Genomic DNA, 18,984 nt, shown 5'->3' with positions numbered 1-18,984 from the left:
TCTGGTATCCATCTAAGATTAGAGTTTAAAAACTTCAAACAATCTTAAAAACATTTTTTTTAACCTATCTGTTGTTTAGAGGGAAAGAAACCTATTTTTCAATACCAGAGAAGACTGTGCTTATATCTGCAGCTGTAGTCAGAGTTTCTATTACCCATATACTTCTCTAAACAGCTAGAGAATCCTGGAGATTTATGCTAGAGACCACCCAGCAGCTGCATTTTTAAAGATGAAAAATTTTGGCAAAATGCCAAGTTATCAAATAAAGACCGATTCGCTACTTTGTGGGGTGGGAGTTTGGCTTAACCCCCATAGTAAGGTATAGAGCTGGATATCAGAGATGCTTCAGATGTTGGGCTACTCTTTTAAGTCAGTTCTTTGTAGATTGCCCAGGCAGGTGCATCATACGAAGTTAGAGATCCCCAGAATGATGCGTTGGTTCAGCAGCCAGAGTAATCTGGTTCATGGAGGAACACCTCAAGACCAAAGCCAACATGGCAGCATTGCCACAGGGAGGCTTCCAACTTTCAGTTCATATTTCTGTTTCCATGTGGCTCCTTCTGCATCATCTGGTGATATTTTGGTATAACTTGTATTTTTTTTATTTTGCCCTCATTTCCAAGCCTAAAAGCTTAAGAAGATTGATTTAGAACAGAAAATGTAGCCTTAAAAAAAAGTACAAAGATGACCAGAGTTTCTTCTCTTGCGTGTGAATGTGATTTGACAATTGTAGCAGTAAAAAGTAATTTGAATGATGGACACACTCATAAAAGAGCATATTAAAAGTCTAAACCTCTAAAATCCACAATGATAATGAAACAGTATTCTTGACTTGTGCACAGTTTGAATTGCACAAGACCTTCTGGAATAAAAAGATTGCATGTCATGGGATCATCTTTGGTGCTGGGACTGCCCTACAGAGGATGGGTTTAACAGTGGGCTTTTATTTCTAGTATTTTTGCCCAGATTTTCTTTTTCTTTTTCCATGGATTTGATGTGCTTTATGTGTTGCTTCTCCTTGACATTTGGAAGCACTGCTATATTGAGGCCCATTAAGGGCAGCTGTTCTGTTAATCTATAACATCATCGATTGGCCTTTCTTTCTTTGTTCTATTAGTGATGCACCTCTGGACCTAAAGATTAAAGCCAGTATGATTTCAGATATGTTCACTGTTGTAGGTGAGTAGTAGTGTTTTCTGAAGACTCACATAAAACTTAACCAGAGCATCCATTTTGTCAGGCTCTCTAGGTGTTGCCAACTGGCAGTTCCTAAGCCATGCTGAATGTTTTGTACTAAAAAATTAATTTTCAGGCAAGTGTTTATATGTTTCTACTCCCCCTGGCTCCATCCTGTCCTGAGGCTGAACCACAACTAGAGCTGAGACCTAATTCCTGGGGCACAGGAATTATGAGCTGAGGAAGAGCAAAGGTCTGGAGAAAGTCTCTTTTTTCTCCGAGCTGGGGAGAGTGCAACTGGCTGAAGAAGCTTTGTTACAAAGGAAACTGGCTATGTTTCCGCTGGGCGATCTCTGCTGGTGTGTCAACATGGTCTCTCCCGTAGTAGTTATAATTCCTTGGGTGACCCAAGGAAGAAATCCCTTTTTGAGTAGCTAAGCCAAAACTTTGAAATGGAGATGTGCAGTGAGGTGGGTATATTGAGGGTTTGTTGTCGTTTTCTAAGTACTCTAAAAAGGCATGACAAAATATATTTGAAATGAGTCAGTACTTGGTGTACCAGCAAATGCTGTAAAACTTAGCTACACTTGCCTCCCTGGATGGGAGTCTTTTTCTTTTTAGGAAGTAAGTGAAGTAAGCCCACACCTAATTTCTTAAACTATTGTTAATCTAAGAAGCCCCCTTTGAACGGTGCCAGGAGACTGCCTTCAACTGTTCCAGAAGTAGATCTTAGGATAGGACCCCTCATTTGTCTTTGTATTCTCCCAGTAAAAACAACAGTATTTTCCAGTTACCTGCAGAGAGGCCACTTTAAAATAATTTGTTTTTTTTATAAACAGCTGTGTATTTTTAAAGGGTGGTTTGCATTTTTACCCTGAAGTTCACCAAGAATCTGCATCTCTTTTTCAATCAGAATCAACTCCTCAAAAAGGAAGCTTGATTTATCTGTGTATTTTCCATTCTTAGGCTGTCCAGTTTTGGTGGTTTGAAGTTCAAGTGGAGTGTGTGTCTGAGACAGCCATGCCTAACCCTTGTGAGGATGGATTTCTGTGATATTTATGACTGTAAAACTGAGTTTGTATATCTAAAGAAAAGATATAGCTAAACCTGCTAATTTCTTAGAAAATGGCAGGTTTTAATGTTTGCCATTCCCCATTCAGGATTTGTGTGCCAGGATCCTGTCCAGAGGGCATCAACCCGGCCAATTTATCCCACCTTTGAGTCTTCCAGGCGAAACCCTTTCCAGAAACCTCAGGTAAGCAAATTGAGCAGCAGGGAGCCCAAGGGAGGCTTATTAGAAAAGTGGTAGCTGAGTGAGTAAGTGAGTGAGTTGAAGCACTATGGATATGACATCACTTAGAGCAGGAGAGTTTGGGGATCATTCTAGGCAGGAGGCAGTTATATTCAGCTCTAGCTAATAGCATATGCTTTCAGTGCTTTTTGACCAACTTTCTGCTTTTTGTTTGTCTTTTCTTTTGCCTTCTTTTTTCACTATCTGTCCTTTTTTCTTTTTCAAGAATCATCTGCTTTTTTCCTCAAATTGATATGCTCATAAACAAGGCACAGGGAGGGAGCCTCCAAATTCCTAGTCATTATTCTGCCACATTCTTTTGGTTCTTCAGACCAGCTTTGTAAAGAAGATGCTCCATTGAAATAGTTATCTTCTCTGCAAGTGCTCAGTGACCATGAGGTGTTAATTGAGGTTCAATGAGATAAATGCCTGCAGAACCCTATATGTGTCTGAAACGTCAGTTGATCAAATGCTGCACTGCTCTTTGTGTCGTCTGCATTTGTGTTCCAGTTAGACCAATTGACTCCTTGTTCTGCCTGCTTATTCCATCATCAAATCTGTCCCTGTGTCTCTAGACCTGGCTAGTTGCGACTTGTGTTCTTTGCCTTTAATGTTTCTTCTTATCTCAAAGGTCCACCTTCCTCCTCTCTTCCCATCTGGATTGATGACCTTGCCTGCTCAGAAGTTTGGAGATTATTTCTTATTAAATCCATCCCACTCTGTCATGACCTTTATTTTTTATTTCAATATCATTTACTTGTTCTCTAGTGCACGGTTTTGACAGTCATTGATTTGTTGCTTTTCAGTTTTCTGTGCTCCTCTGCTAGACCGTAAGCTCTTTGAAGGCAAAAATAGCTGCTCCTTCCCCACTCTCCCTCCCCTTTCCCTTTCTTGTACCCTCCATTTATTCCTCCTCCACTTGTCCTCCTCCTGCCTCCACTCATTTTCCTTTTTTCTTTTTGCTTTCTGGTCTCATTTCAAGTAGTGCTATTTCTGTTTGCCAAGCTCATCACTCTTACTTATGCAGTTATACTTCTAACCTTTCCTCAGAACAGGAAAGGGTCTGCAAGCTCAAATGCTTATAGAGGCTGCAGGCAGATAATGTAAATGAGTAAGAGGGCTGGGTATGGTACAGCTAAGAGAGAAGTGGCTGTGCCAGATGGGAACCTGTGCTCCATATAAAAAGGGGCAGCTGCTTTGCTGATGTGCTCTAACTGATCATTGCCATGCATGAGTGTAGGCCACGTGTTCTCAGACCTTCCTACTGTCAAGAGAAATCAGAAATCTTATTTTAAAATATCACCAACTGGTCCAATTGAAGAAACAATACTTTGTAGACCAAACATAACATGTCTTTGAGCTAGAGACAGTCTGTGGGGCTGCCGATCTGTGACCACCTGCTCTAAGATTGTCCCCTGTTAGTATTATGGCTGCAACATGGTACAGGGTATACTGGATTTTAAGGGGTATTAATATCTTGGATTAGAAGGAAAACCAGGCGACAGGATTGTTCTTGATCAGTACATCATCACAGGTCAAAAGGTTTTTTTTTTTTTTTTTAAATTTTGAATAAGAAAAAGAGGATTACCCGAGGTGTACAAGTAAAACTGAATATAGGAAATCACAATCCTTTGCAGATTGTTTCCTGTGGTAGGAGCCACAGGATTGTGTGTAAAGGATTGTGAATGTTTCTGTGCAGCTTTCACAGAGTTTCTACAGGTAGCTGTACGTCAATCTTGAATGAATTGACCCCTTTTCTTAGCCTGCCTCTCAGCTTTTAATGGCCACTCTGCAAGTCATAGAGAATCTGTTCACCATTTGTTTTGCTAACTAGTAGGTGGCATGACTTCATCCATAAGTGGTCTACAGGACACTTTTATTTAAAAGGTAAAGAAACTCTAGGTTAGTTCTGTGTATTCTGTGGAACAAATTCATCAAGTGGAGTAGCTAACTTCAGGATGTGGCAGTAGGTTTGTGTGCTCCTGCTGAGAAGTTGAAACTGGAATAGGTATACCATAGGAAAAAATGATGTGAAACATAATAAATGCTCTAGTCTTAAAAGCACAAAGAAGAGGGCTCTTGCTTTAGTTTCTGCTTGGAGATCATCTTCTTTGGTGAGATCATAGACACGAGAGTTGGAAAGCCTCAGTATGTTAGGAGAAGATAAGGCTTTATTCCATTTTTCTGTCTTTTGTAGCGTCCAGTGTCTGCTCAGTTTCAGTCCTCAGACGCCAAACTGGTAAGTTATGGATTGTTTGGAGACGTCGTTCAGATTCTTCTTTCCAGTCCCCAAATGGAAAAGCCTTTTAGCTTTGCTCTTTCACAGTCCGTGTTTGATGCACCTGCTTTTTGAACTTTAATAACATAGACTAAGTGAAAATGAATGCACAGAGGTCTTTCCAGATATAGAATATGAGAGTAGGGGCTGCAGGAATTTATAAATCCTCTTTTCCTGATAGTGATCATGCTGTGAAAGAGGTGGTTGGATTTAAATGATGAACAGGGTTTAGAGGCATATCTATTGCTTTGACCAGAATATTCCAGGAAGGAAATATAGTTCACAGACACCATTTATTTTCTTCAGATATCTAATGGAACGTATTGTTGTCAGTAGCTTCCTATTGGAAACGTTTTCACATTGAGTATTGGGCTGCATTTGATTGTGCACATATTTTATATGCAGTGATTTGCAGTGTCTGAGATGCTACCTTTAAAAATAAAGACAAAATATTTTATCTCCAATTCCTAATGAAAAGTATGTCTTCCTACTGTCCTTCTTAGTGTTTTTTGAGATTAACTCTCATTTTCTTCTATGAAGATCTTTGTTTTCTTTTAAACATCTTTTTGAAGTGATTAGATAGCAGTGAGGGTGCTGCTCCTGCTATTTGATGCTTTGAAATGAGGGCTATAGATGTTTCATACAGAAGTGTGCCCCTACAACTATTAGTTCTTAGGCAAAAAGCTCCAGGATATTTATTTTGGCCTTTGTACTCCCTTGATACAGTTTCTGGACAGCTTGGGAGCTTGAATTGCAACTCTTGTAGCTAAAGTGCTTTACATGGTTCATATGAATCCAAAAATGAAGAAAAGGCTTACTGATGGTCTTGTCTAGTGTTTGGTGACTGGTTATTGTGGTTCCATAATACAAGTTTTGGTGTTGAGTTGGTAGAATTAAAAACTCTGTAATGTTTAGTGTTATATGGTTAGCAAGCACCTAAATGTGCTAGCTGCTCTCCATGGCAAACAAACAAAAAAACAAAACAAAAAACAACAAAAAAGCCCCACAGCTGTTGACTTCAAAGAGCTTACATTCTGAATACCTTTTAGGGATATCTAATCTCACTTAAGGGGAACTTTAAAAATGCTTAATTCATGTCTTCTGAATTTGATTTTGAAGAAGTGTCTTTGATTTGTAATTCTAATCTTAATTTCCCTTCACCCATTTTAATTCTCTTTATCCGGCTCTGTTGCTTGAATTGCTGTAGGTGCAATAGCCTGTGGCCAAGCAAGGCCTATCCCTCCTGGTTGTGTATTTGAACACCACTTATATGACACAAAGCCTTTCTAGCTTTATTCAGCCAACTTTATACATGTTGAATTCTTTGACTCTTGTTCTTTGTAGCGTTCTGCATTGTCACTGTCTTTCCATTAATAAAGCATTCTCAGCTCCATGGTAGTTTAGTCAGAGCTAAGTGAAAAACGAAACAAGTTCTCTTCTCTGGCCGTGTACTTTGTCAAGTTTTCTTTTTTTCTGTCACTGTCAGATTGTGCAGTCACAGTTCTTTGCTTGTTGTCTGATTATTCCTTTTTAATCCATTGTCTCTTTCTACATTTCTTCTTTCCCTTCAGTGGTTCAAATTTCCCACTCAGAAATTACTTTTCTGTGTTCCAAGGCAGACTATATGGTTTTGTGGAAAGCACCTGGACTTTGGAGTCAGCCCCAGGTTCATATTTGCTCTTTCACTAACTAGCTGTCAGACTTTGGGCAAGTTCCCTTACGTCTTCCAGGCTTACTACCCACGTCAGTTAAATGAGGATACATGGAGGTATGGTGTAAAAGAAGCAATAAAGCATAGGTAAAATATTTGGGATTGTTCTGGACACATAGTTACATAGTCCCCTTCGCACTTTTGAGTCCTGTTGATTTTCCTTGTACAGACCATTTGATAGCTAGTATTGGGTGTTTTCTTGATATTCTTACCTATAGCCATTCTTTTCACATTTGCTGTCATCCACAGATGCGAATAAATTACTTTATCTTTTTATTTATCCATCCTTCCAGACATCAGTGAGGATTCTAAGTAATACTCAGTCAATACCCATTCTGAAAATTACGTCTCACTTGATTCACTGCTGTTTCTCCTACATCTTTTAACTCTTTTTCCTTGGTGGTACTTTTTATTCATTATGTTATGATGGTAAGCCCCAGTTAGAAATATAATCTAGAATAAAAATTATATGAAATTTGTACAAATGCTTTTGTAAAACCCAAAGACAGTGTATTTGCTCTATTCTCCCCTTTTAGTAGTTTTGTCCTAAGAATAAACATTTTAAAGCATGTTTTAAAATAAATAAAACAGTCTCCATACTTATTCTTCATGAGTCCATGAAACTCTAAATATTTAGATTTTTTTTTATTTTAATATTTGTTCCATTATTTTACTAGGGATTCAAGTTAGACTTACCAGGCGGTAATCATCCGAAGCACACTTCTTACATTTTTGAAGATTGGTACCTCATTTGTTTTTTTTAAATCCTCTGGTACCTCCTCAGTTCTTCATGATTTTTCAAACATAATTGTAAGTCATTTTGGTAAGTTGTTTTTTTTTTTTTTTTTTTTTTTTTTTTTTAATTTATTTATGATAGTCACAGAGAGAGAGAGAGAGGCAGAGACACAGGCAGAGGGAGAAACAGGCTCCATGCACCGGGAGCCCGACGTGGGATTCGATCCCAGGTCTCCAGGATCGCGCCCTGGGTCAAAGGCAGGCGCCAAACCGCTGCGCCACCCAGGGATCCCTGTTTTGTTTTGTTTTTAAAGCCAGTTCCCTTAATAACAAGATGCATGTCTTTCAGACCTGCTGACTTCTATTTATTCCAAATTTCCAGATGTTGCATATCTTTTTTTAACTGTAACACAAGTCTACTTACTTACCTTTTTTTTTTTTCTCCTCTGATTTCAAAGTATACTTCCAGTTATCAGTTACTTTGCACCTTCTCTATTAGGCACTTTTTGTTTACTTCCCACCCAGATTTTATTCTTATGTGGTTCTTTTTGTTCCTTTTATTTCATTTGTTGGCATTAATCATTTTCCTTTTTAAACTTGATTTTACCTTTTATTTTCTAGGTGGCAAGATGTGTCACATACAAACTGAGCTATTTCTAGTTCATTTGTTTCTAACACAGAACTCTGTAAAACTGCATTAGGACATTTTTATTCCTCATATGTGTTCTCTGTCAAACAGGTTTTATTCTTGTTTTCCCTCAGTTATGGTATCCTTTATGATACCTCGCCTTTTTCATATTCTGTGTTTTGTTCACTTCTTCTCGTTGCTGGTACGTGGTAGCTTTCTTTAGGCTGAGGATTATTTTTCTGATTCAGCATCTGTTTTTCACTACTTTTAGCGGAGACAGGTGGTTCCTCTCAATGATTTCACATTCTCAGTCAGTTCTTCCCTAGCAATAAAGGTTTCTTCTCTGGGTATATTTCTAAATCATAAGCTCTACTAATGATAATCTTACATCTTTGATGCATGTTGGTTGCACAGCAGAATGCTGACCTAGGCAGTAATGGGGCAGTTTAACATCTCTCCAAGCACCTACCTCGTAGTTAAAATCCTGTGCTGTCTAGCCTCTCTAAACAGAGCCATTGGTTCTCTCTAAATTCAGAAGAGCTTCATTTTCTTAGTGTATTCAGTCAGTCCCCTGGAATATGTGGATTCATTCTCCCACCACCCAGAGAATGTAGCAGTGCTGATATGCACAAGGTCAAAACCACAGAATGGCTTGCACTTGGAGTGTTTTGTTCTGTTTTTTGCAGTCCTGATGGCCTTCCAAATCAGTCTGATTCCTTTTTATTTATTTATTTTTACTCTGCTTTTAATCTCCAGGTATGTCTTCTTGGCACTCATAAGCATTTCTATCTCCTTTCTTTTTTCTTTGCTATCTTTTCTCTGCCTGCCTCCCCGCCCCTTTTCTCCACCTTTTCTCTCATTTGTGTCTGTAATTCAGGCCACATTTCTTAGTAATTCATTTCATTAACAAATGTTGGTAGGATTCAACCAGTGGTCTGAGACAGTAATGCTCTTTTGTACCTGTGTAGACACATGTCTCTATAGACCAGTACAGCAGATTTTATGCTGATAAAGAAAGTTCTCTGAAATCTCAAATTTATTGAAAAGCTGAGATTGGCAAAACACTTCTGGCTTTCTAGTCTGATATTTTCCAGCAGCTTCCCCGAAGACATAGGAGCCCTGGGTGGGTTTTAGAGAGGCATTTGAGATACGTAGACTTCAGTAACTACAACTTTTCATATCTCTCGCTCTCTCAGCCTTTTTAATAGTTTAACTTGAGATAAATAGGTGAAGAGATAAAAGGAGTTTCTAGCCACCTTTTCCACCTTTTTTCCCCTCTTAGAGCAGCATTGACCTTTTTCTTTGCAGCCTGGTGGTATTTATGGCAGTAACAGAGTAAAGCCATCAGCTTATGAGAGTTCATAACTAGAGCATTCACCTAACAAACACCGTTACTCCTCAGCCCCTTCCATTTGCAAACCTCCCAAAGGCCCCAGGCAGGAACACCTCCTGCATCCCTCAATGCCTCATCTAGACAGCTCACATACATACGTAAGTAGCTAGAGTTTGAACTCTGGGCTGTGCATAACAAAGGAGGGTTTGTGAACATGTATGGGAGAACAGCTCTTTGAAAATGACAAAGAGGAAAGATAGAATTTTGAGGGTGCCCATTTACTGTTTCTGGGAGCAGATTTAGATTAGTAGAGGAAGGTTACAACATCATTGTAATCTCAGTCACTGGAAGCCAGGAATATTGTTCCATCTCGGAGCAATTCCACAAGATGAAAATTAGGTCTTGAAAAAAGAAAAAAGACAAAAAGATCAAAAAGAAAAATAAATAAAATCCAATAATAAAAACAGATGAGAAAATGAACAGGAAAAACAAAAGACAAAAAACAAAAAGCAAAAAAAGATTTTAAAAACAAAAATTGAGGGTACCAATTAGGTGTTATTCAGTAGTGACCTGATCCATGTTCTTATAAATATGACCATGCATTTCTTTATTTTTTAAAGATCTATTTATTTTATTATAGAGAAAGAGAGAGCGTGAGCAAGAGTGGAGGGACAAAGAGAGAGGTAGAGAAAAATCTCAAGGAGACTCCATGTTGAGCAAGCACAGAGCCTGATACAGGGTTCGATCTCATGACCCTGAGATCACGACCCGAGCCAAAACCAAGAGTCGTACAATTAACTGACTGTGCCCCCCAGACACCCCAGTCATGCATTTCCTAAAACTATTCTAATAGCTAATAACTGTTTCCTAAAATATTTTTATTATTAACCTTTAATACAGATTTTAGTTTATCAACATTTTTAAATAAGTTTTTCTATTCTAAAATGCTTAATCTTTATTTCTATTTTATCATTTAAATGAGTACTTACTTCCAACTCTCTCTTAAATAATTTCAGAGGACTTTAAGGTATTCTTAAATAGTGTGAATGATAAGGCAACTTGACCTTGGATAAGGCACTTGACTGCCAGTAGCTTTTTGATCAGAGCCATGTCATCACATGTGAAATAAAGTATTTTTAGCCAATGATAAGTAGTGTGTAAAATGAGAAAAGTCCTCAAAGCATCCAGTTAATATTTTAGCTTTAGTAAATTATTACTAAATAAGCATTCATACTTTAACAAGTTTTTGAAAAGATTATATTACCTAAATGATTGCCTTCGTGAATCTTTAAACTTTCCCCTTGGTTCCCCTCTCATCCCACCGTGTACTGTTTAATGCATTCCCAGAGATTGGAAGGGAATTAAATTCTGCCCCCGTCCCCAAATCTTCTGCAAAGTTCAGTTCTAACCACGATTAATCAGCATGTCAGCACATTCATTCATTTATTTATTTGTTCATCAAATATTAATTGATCTCCTGCTCCATGCCAAATACTGTTCTGGGTGCTGAAGATACCACAGGAAAAGGTAAACAAGTGAAAGTCCCTGCCTTTACATGTTGGTTATATCTGCTGATTAGTAGAGGAAGGTTGCAACATCATTATAATCTCAGTCACTGGAAGCCAAGAATATTGTTCCATCTCAGAGCTATTCCACAAGATGAAAATTAGGTCTTGAAAAAGGACCTAAAAAACTAAAGGTATCTCATCATGGAGTTGCCTATCAGGAAATTTATCTTTTATAACTCCCACGTTAGCTTTGAAGATTAGTATGTGTTGGTCTTCCTTGTGTCAAAGGTAAAAGCATTCATGATGTGTATAGGTGTATATTATTAGTCTGCTTGGGGCTACCATAACCAACCATAGACTTGGTCAATTTAAACCACAGAAACTTATTTCTCACCGTTGTGGAGGCTGGAAAGTCCCAAGACCCACGTGCCAGCAAGGCAGGCTACATTGTGAGGTCTCTACTCTTGGCCTGTAGATGACTGCCATCTTACTCTGTGCTCACATGACCTCTTTGTACATAATTGGGCAGAGGGAGAGAGTACAAACTCTCTGAGGCCTCTTCTTTTAGGGTCATTAATCTCATCAGACCAAGTCTTATCCTCATGACCTCATTTAATCCTAATCACCTCCCAAAGCCCCATGTCCAAATACCATCAAATCGGAAGTTAGGGCTGCAGCATATGAATTTGGGAGAGGACACAAACATTCAATCTGTAACAGTGAATATTGCTGAGATGAAAAGCTTTTCCACACATAGTCTACCAAAAGAGAAAAATAAGCAGTAGTTCCTGACAATAGCAATACTTTTCTCTCATCAAAGTTACTTCTAGGAAAAAAAAAAAAAAGTTACTTCTAGGAATTTAGAAAGACAATTTGCTTGCACATTTCTTGAGTTATTGCTTACTCTGCCCATTGACAGATAGATTTGTCTTCTTCTATTAGTCACTTTACCTCTTTCAAGAATAGTGTGTTCACATGCTTCATACCACCTGACTTCCTTTGTTACCATTATATTTTTCTGCTCACATAACCTCAAAATCACTTAAGACATTTGTTCTAGATGACCTTTGTGATCATCATTCAGAAGGCTGCGAGCAGCATGGCCCATTTGGCTGACTCCTTGAAGTTCCCAGGGCAGTCGGGCAGTGGTCTTTGATCAAGGTCTCTCAAAGTCCAGCAGTTACAGTGTTACTTTTGGTCACAGCTTTTTTCTGTGTCACTGATGACTCTTACCTCAATTCCCAGTCCCTGCCCCTACACACGAGTTCTAAAACAACTCAGGGACTGATTTTCAATTGTGACGTAATAGATTGTTCCTTGGTTTTCTGTCTTAGGTCTCCCCTCTCCTAACTCTCCTTCCCCACTGCTGAAAAGGATATTATTATTTAATGAAATAAATACACATTTAATCTTACATGGCAGTTATTTTTAAATTTCTTCTATATCTTTGAAGATGTCAGATGTCCTCTAAAACCAGGATTAGGAATAAATACTGGATGAGAAAGTCTTGTGGACATCGTTCTTGTTTTTCTGCTTGTTTTCCCCTCAACCCGTAGTGTTTTTCCTTCTCTTCCGTTTTCTCTTCTTCCATTTAGTCTACTAGCTTTCATTTATTTCCCAGGGTTCAGGCTGAGAGAGTAATTACAGAAAATGGGCTTTGGAGTTGAGGTTATCCATATTAGGAAAGATGATGATGTTGAGGAGGGACAGAATTGAGAGAAATGAAGAAAGATGGTGAAAACATTTTGTTTCTGTTTTTCCTTCTCCTTAGCGTTCCCGTCCACTCTCTGCCAGTGATGCGGAAATGAAAAACCTTGTGGGCTCAGCCCGAGAGAAGGTGCCGGGGAAGTTAGGTGGTTCTGTGCTTGGTCTGTCAATGGAGGAGGTAAAGATAACTCCATTTCAGTCCTTTGTGGGCTAACACAGGGTTCAGTGAAAATTAGTGATACCTAATGTTCATGACCAACTCATATCTTATTTTGAAAAGAAAAAGATTCAAGATGGGAGAAATTTCAGAAAACAGCATCTTAAATGGAATTAATTTCTCTCTTCATGATTTCGTATTCGTTGGTCATCACTCTCTTCCTCTGCCCTATAACCACATGGATTACTGTTTTCAAAATGGGTACTTACTTGATTTTCTCTTACTCTATATAGATCAAAGTTTTGCGGAGAGTGAAGGAAGAAAATGATCGGAGAGGTGGATTTATTCGCATATTCCCCACATCAGAGACATGGGAAATATATGGGTGAGGTGACTACCCTTTTTTTTTTTTTAAATATGTGCCTCAGGTCCACAGAATTGGGTTAATCATGACATAGTATTGTCATTGCTTTCCATGCTTGTCTGTCTTATTTTGCGTATTTATTTAGAGTGGCGTGAATATTATGCAACCCAAGAGCATAAAACAGTAATTTAATCTACCTGTGCATTATTCCTCCCTTTAAAAAAAAAAAAATCCCCCACCTCCTTCTTAATAGCCTGCTAACCCAGAATTAGACATTTAAAAAATTTTGTGGTCATCATTACCTTGATTTGAAAATAAATTGTTTGGTCATCTACATGGGGTCTCAACAATATATTGTTTATATTTAATCATCATTGAGATCTAGTTTATGTGCAATAAATGCATCCATTTTAAATGTGGAGTTTGGTGATGAGTTTTGACAAATATAAGCACCAATTTAACTACCACCATCATTACAATCAAAATAAAGACTATTTCTGTCACCTTCAGAAGTCCCCTTCTGCCCCTTTGCAATTACCCTCATTACCCTGAGCCTCATACACCTGCTGATCTGCTTTATGTCTTTATAGTTTATCTAGAATCTTGTATAAATAGAATCATCCAATGTATACTTTGGTGTTTGGATTCTCTTTGTTTGGCATAATGTTTTTGAGATTTATCTATGTTGTGCGAAGCATTAGTTCATTCTTTATTATTATTGCTTACCAATTCATATGAATGAATATGCATTCATATGAATATATTTGTTCATATGAATATGAATTCATATATCACAATTTGTTATCCATTCAACTGTTGTGGAACATTTGGGTTGTGTCCGGTTTGAGACTGTTATGAAAAAAGCTGCTAGGAACATTCATGTATAAGTCACTATGTGAATATATGATTTCATTTCTCTTAGAGTAGAATAGGAGGATCATCTGATGTAGGGGAAGTATAGTCCCATTTTACATTTTACCAAGAGCGTATGAGAGTTCTAGTTGCTCCTCATCTTTGTCAACACTTGGTATTGTCAGGTTTTTTAATTTTAGGTATTCCAGTGGATGTGAGTATATCTCTGTAGTTTTAATTTGCTTTTCTCTAATGGATAATGATATTAGGCATTCATGTGCTATTGGCTATTTGTGTATCTTCTTTTTTTTTAATTTTAAATTTAGGATTTTTATTTTTTTGTTATTGTGTTGTAAAGGACTCTTGATACAAGGTTTTTCTCAGATATTTATATTGTGAATATTTTCTCCAAGTCTGTGGCTACTTTTTCATTTCTTTTTAAGATTTTATTTATTTGAGAGAGAGAAAAGAATGAGCACATGCACTCACAAGTGGGGGGAGGGGCAGAAGAGGAAAGAGGCTGGGGAGGAGACTCCCCTGTGAATGCAGAGCCTTACTCACAGCAGAGCTTGATCCCAGGACCCCAAGACCATGACCTGAAGTTGGACGCTTAATGGACTGAGCCACCCAGGCACCCCAGGTTTTTTTATTTCTATAACAGTGACTTTTAAAGAAGTTTTAAATTTCAACGAAGTCCAATTGACCAAACATCAAAAAGATTTATGCATTTTGTGTTTCCTATCTAAGAAATTTTTGCCAATCCCAACGTCATAAAGTTTTTTCTTTTATCTTTTCTTCTAAAAGTTTTACAACTTTAGCTTTTATGTTTAAGTCTGAGATAGTATTGATTTAATTTTTGTGTATGGTGTGAGGTAGGGTTGAGGTTCATTTCTTTTCATATGATGTACATTTATTTTGCACCATTTGTTGAAATTACCCTATTGGATTATCTTTGTTGAAAATTAGTTCAAATGTATGTGTGAGTCTATCTTTGGGCTTTATTTAGTTTCACTGATAAATCTGTCTCGATTACTGTAGCTTTATACTAAGTCTTAAAATTAGGTAATGTGAGTCTTCCAACTTTTTTTTAAGTATTTTAGCTATTTGGTGTCCTTTGTATTTCCCAAGACATTTTAGAATTTCCTCATCAATTTACACAGAAGTCTGCTGGCGTTTGATTGGGATTGCATTGAATATATAGATTAATTTTGGGACAGTGGACATTTTAACAGTATTGAATTTTCCAATCCATGAACATGATCTCTCCATTTATTTAAGTTGCCTTTTTAAAATGACTTTTTATGTATTTTAATTCCAGTTAGTTAACATACAGTGTTATATTGGTTTCAGGTGTATAATACGGTGATTCAACAGTTCCATACACCACCCGGTGTTCATTATGACAAGTGCACTTATTTATGTCTTCTTTAATTTTTCTTAGCAACGTTTTATAATTTTCACTGTAAAGGTTTTGAATGTGTTTTTTTTTTTTTATTCATCACTTAGTATTTCATGCTAGTATTGAATGGTATTATAAATGTTATTTTTTAAACAGCTTGTTATAAACTTTATATATTTAAAGTGTATAATTTGGTAAGTTTTAACATAGGTATATGTCTGTGAAACTACCACACAGTTAACATAATGAACAGATCCATAATCTCCAAAAGTTTTCTTGTGCCTCTTTGTAATTCCTCTCTCCTGCACCTCCCAACCCTTCCCTTCCTGTCCCTGTCCCCAGACAGCTATGATCTGCTTTCTGTTACAAAGTTTAATCTGCATTTCATAGCATTGCATATAATAAAATTCAACAGGTTCTCTTATTTGTTGGGTCTTTTTTTACTTGACAAAATTGTTTTTGGATTTTAGATACATACTGTATCATGTATCAGTGGTTTAATTCCTTTTTATTGTTGAATGGTATTCTATTATAGGCATATGCCAGAATTTGCTTATTCATCTGTTGATGGACATTTTGGTAATTTCTAGTTTTTGGTTATTATAAATAAAGTTTCTTTGAACATTTATATACAAAGTTTTGTATGGACATGCGCTTTCATTTCTCTTGGGTAAATACCTGCTTGTAGAATGACTGGATCATATTGTTGTATATGTTTAACATTTTAAGAAATTGCCACACAGTTTTCTAGAGTGGTTGTACCATTTTACATTCCAATAATAAGTGTGTGAGAGTTCTAATTCTTCCACATTCTCACCAGCAATTGATGTAGTCAATTTAATTTTAGCTCCTTAGGGGGTCTGTAGTGAAATTACATACAGTTTAATTTACATTTCCCTAATGACTATGTTGAGCATCTTTTCATGTGTTTATTTGCTGTTTGTGTATCTTTGATGATCAAATATTTTGCCCATTTTTAAATGAGGTTATTTGTTTTCTTGTAATTAAGTTGTGAGAGTTCTTTGTATATTTTGGATATTCCTTTTTTCCTAGCACTTGAAAAATGTTCTTCCATTATCTTTTGGCTTGCATTTTTCTGACAAGAAGCATGCGATAATTCTTATTTTTATTTTTCTGTGCATAATAAGCCTTTTCTTCCTTAGCTTGCTTTTAAGATTTATGACTCATTTTCAACAGTTTATGATATATGTACCTTGGTGTCATTTTCTTCATGTTTCTTCTACTTGGGATTTTTTGAGTTTCTTGGTCTGTGAGCTTATAGTTTTCATAAAATTTAGAAAACTTTTGGCCATTTTTTTTCTATTTCCATCCTCTCCTTTTTCCTTTTGGGACTCTGGTTACATAGTAAATTGGTTGATACTATACTTCAGGTCTGGCCTGATAATTTTTTTTAGACTCTTTTTATTTCTTTATTTTGGATAGTTTTCTGGTCCTCTATTTCTAAATTCATTCATCTTTTTGCCTACAATGTCAATTTTCTATTAATTCCATCCAGTGAAATGTTCATTTTCAGATACTTTATTTTCCAACTTTAGAATTCCACTGTTTCTCTTTATATCTTCTTTTTGTTTTTTTCCCATTATTATCATGATTTTTTAGATTCTTGCACATATAATATTTATAGTCATTGTTTTAAAATTTTTGTTATTCTGTTTTCTCTGTCATTTCTGAGTCTGTTTCCTCTTGTTTCTATTTTTTTCTTCACATGTATAGTGATTTTTAAAAAATTGGATGCTGGACATTATAAATATGTTGTTGAGTGGGTTTTATTGTCTTTAAATGCTTTTGAAGGTTTTTTTGGTCTGACGGTTACTTGTAGATCAGGCTAAGCTTTTTCAGGCTCATTTAAAAACATTTTTTAAAATTCAGTGTAATTAACATCAGTATTATTAGTTTCAGGTGTACAATGTAATGATTCAACAATTCTGTACATCACTCAGTTCATTTAAAGACATTTATGGTTTGTCTAGGGTAGCTTTGTGTTTAGATCTAGGGAAGTTTTACTATTAAAGACTATTTGGAGATATCTGTTAAATGAGCTCCATATTCAATGAGATTTCTCCATTCTGGCTGGTGGGAATCAATCAATGTATAGCTCTTGATGAATTCTGGAAAGTATTCAGCTTACACTTTTTCTTTAGCATTCTTTACCTTATCATTTGCTCTTTGCCCAGCCTTGTGGACATTTACCCTATGCCTGAGCAGGTTTGTATTTATCCAAAGACTCAGAGTCCCTTGTGATGCCTTTTCTCTGATTACAGTAAGGTTGAGAATTTTTGTACTTATTTATAGGTAACACATTTCTCTTCCTCTGATGATTGGCTTTTGACCTAGTTGGGGTATTAGTGGTTCTAAGTATAGAGCTAGAACTTAGAGGAATAAAAGAAAATACCCATTTTATGTTTGTTTGGTTTTGTTTTGAAAATCATGCTGTTCATAGAGAAATCTTCCTTTCATCTTACAGAATATTCTATCAATGTAGATAGACCTAGGAACAAAGACCTAGGAACACAACAAAAAGATATTGTGTGGATTTTCTTTTGATATGTTTTTGGGGAATTTAAATATTTACAGTTGCTAGAAAACATATCTTTTAATTAATGAGAATAGAAACCTCTACTCTTGAGTATTTCAAGAGGCAGTACCTTAATTTAAGTTCCTTTTCTAAGGAACCATTTACAGGTAATATTGGAGTCTCTTACCAAGTCCAGTAATGGTTGGTTTGGTTTTACTGGTTTGGTTCTGAACCAATGGAGAAATGAGACAAAGACTAAGAGAGATTGAGACCAAAATATCTCCTTCTTTACTGATAAAGTCTAGGTTGGGACACTTGATTATATCTGTCTACAAGCAAACTCACTTTTGGTTGAACTTCTGATATGGGCAGATTTACATGCTCATTTGGAGGCAAGGTTAGACTGAGCTGTGTGGAAAGAGCACCTGACCCTCTAGGACCAGCAGAGGAGTTATACCTCCTAAGGGGAGATTGTCTCCCAAGAGAAAAAAGGAAGCTGCTCGTTGATGTGTTTCTGTTTATTCTTCCTAAATTACATAATGTGGTAAGTCACTCCATTTCTCCTGGGGTCTCTGAGAAAAGAGGCAGAGCAAGACCAAGAATATTAAACTAATTAACCTGCCTTCATATAGAGTAGGGAAGATGTATTTATCTACTAACAAATATGCCTTTTTACTGCAATATACTTATTATCAGCTAATGTCTAGCACTATGCTTTGGAATATAAAACCAATATTAGATGGGATCCCTGCCCTTTGAGAGTTAATAGTGGGATTATGGAGAAATTATTTATACATATAATAAAAATATCTCATTTGTATGGCTCTTCGTAATTATAATGTACTTCATACACATTATTCTTATTCCCATTTTAATGATATGGAAAGTACTGGCTCAGTAAGGTAATATGACTTGTCCATGACCACACAGGGGGAATTGACTCAGGTATTTTGACTCTGGATTGGACTTTTTCCCTCCTGTATCATGATGCTTTCCAAGAAGGAAAAATTTCCTCTATAAGAGTGTATGACAGGTCCCTCCTCGGGCATTAGTAAAGGCTAATGTAGTTCAGATAAGAGCGCTTCTCTAGTCTTGGAGTCATCAGATCAGGTAATGCTTTATACAGCACAATGGACTTGAGCTGCTTCTTGAAATGTAGATCATGGCTAAGTGGAGAGGGTATGAAGAGGTATCCAGACCAAGGCAAAAGGATCAGTGGGAAGTGTGGTGTCGGATGATTTTTCAGGGGGCTTGTCTGGCTGTAAGGTGGGTTCACTGTTGAGGAACTGTCAGGAGAAAGTGTAAAAGA

General features: G+C 36.8%; 1 protein-coding gene across 17 annotated transcripts in view; it reads left to right on the top strand.

The window, feature by feature from the left end:
* TTLL5 (tubulin tyrosine ligase like 5) overlaps window positions 1-18,984 on the top strand; it is a 268,339-nt gene that overhangs the window by 60,968 nt on the left and 188,387 nt on the right. For 15 of the 17 annotated variants that reach the window (XR_005988409.1, XR_005988410.1, XM_041758913.1 and 12 more), the window contains 5 exons: window positions 1,118-1,179; window positions 2,337-2,431; window positions 4,665-4,706; window positions 12,432-12,545; window positions 12,818-12,909. Coding sequence is in view for 15 of the 17 variants with exons in the window: in XM_041758913.1 (XP_041614847.1) it covers window positions 1,118-1,179; window positions 2,337-2,431; window positions 4,665-4,706; window positions 12,432-12,545; window positions 12,818-12,909 (405 nt within the window). In the remaining 2 variants the exon portion in view is untranslated. The remainder of the gene's footprint in view (window positions 1-1,117; window positions 1,180-2,336; window positions 2,432-4,664; window positions 4,707-12,431; window positions 12,546-12,817; window positions 12,910-18,984) is intronic. The other 2 variants (XM_041758911.1, XM_041758910.1) reach the window with 1 other exon arrangement.

The sequence above is a fragment of the Vulpes lagopus genome, chromosome 6, assembly GCF_018345385.1.
Source record: "Vulpes lagopus strain Blue_001 chromosome 6, ASM1834538v1, whole genome shotgun sequence".
Taxonomy (NCBI): Eukaryota; Metazoa; Chordata; class Mammalia; order Carnivora; family Canidae; genus Vulpes; species Vulpes lagopus.
Note: the sequence above shows the minus strand (reverse complement) of the source record. Positions and strands in the feature narration are given on the sequence as shown.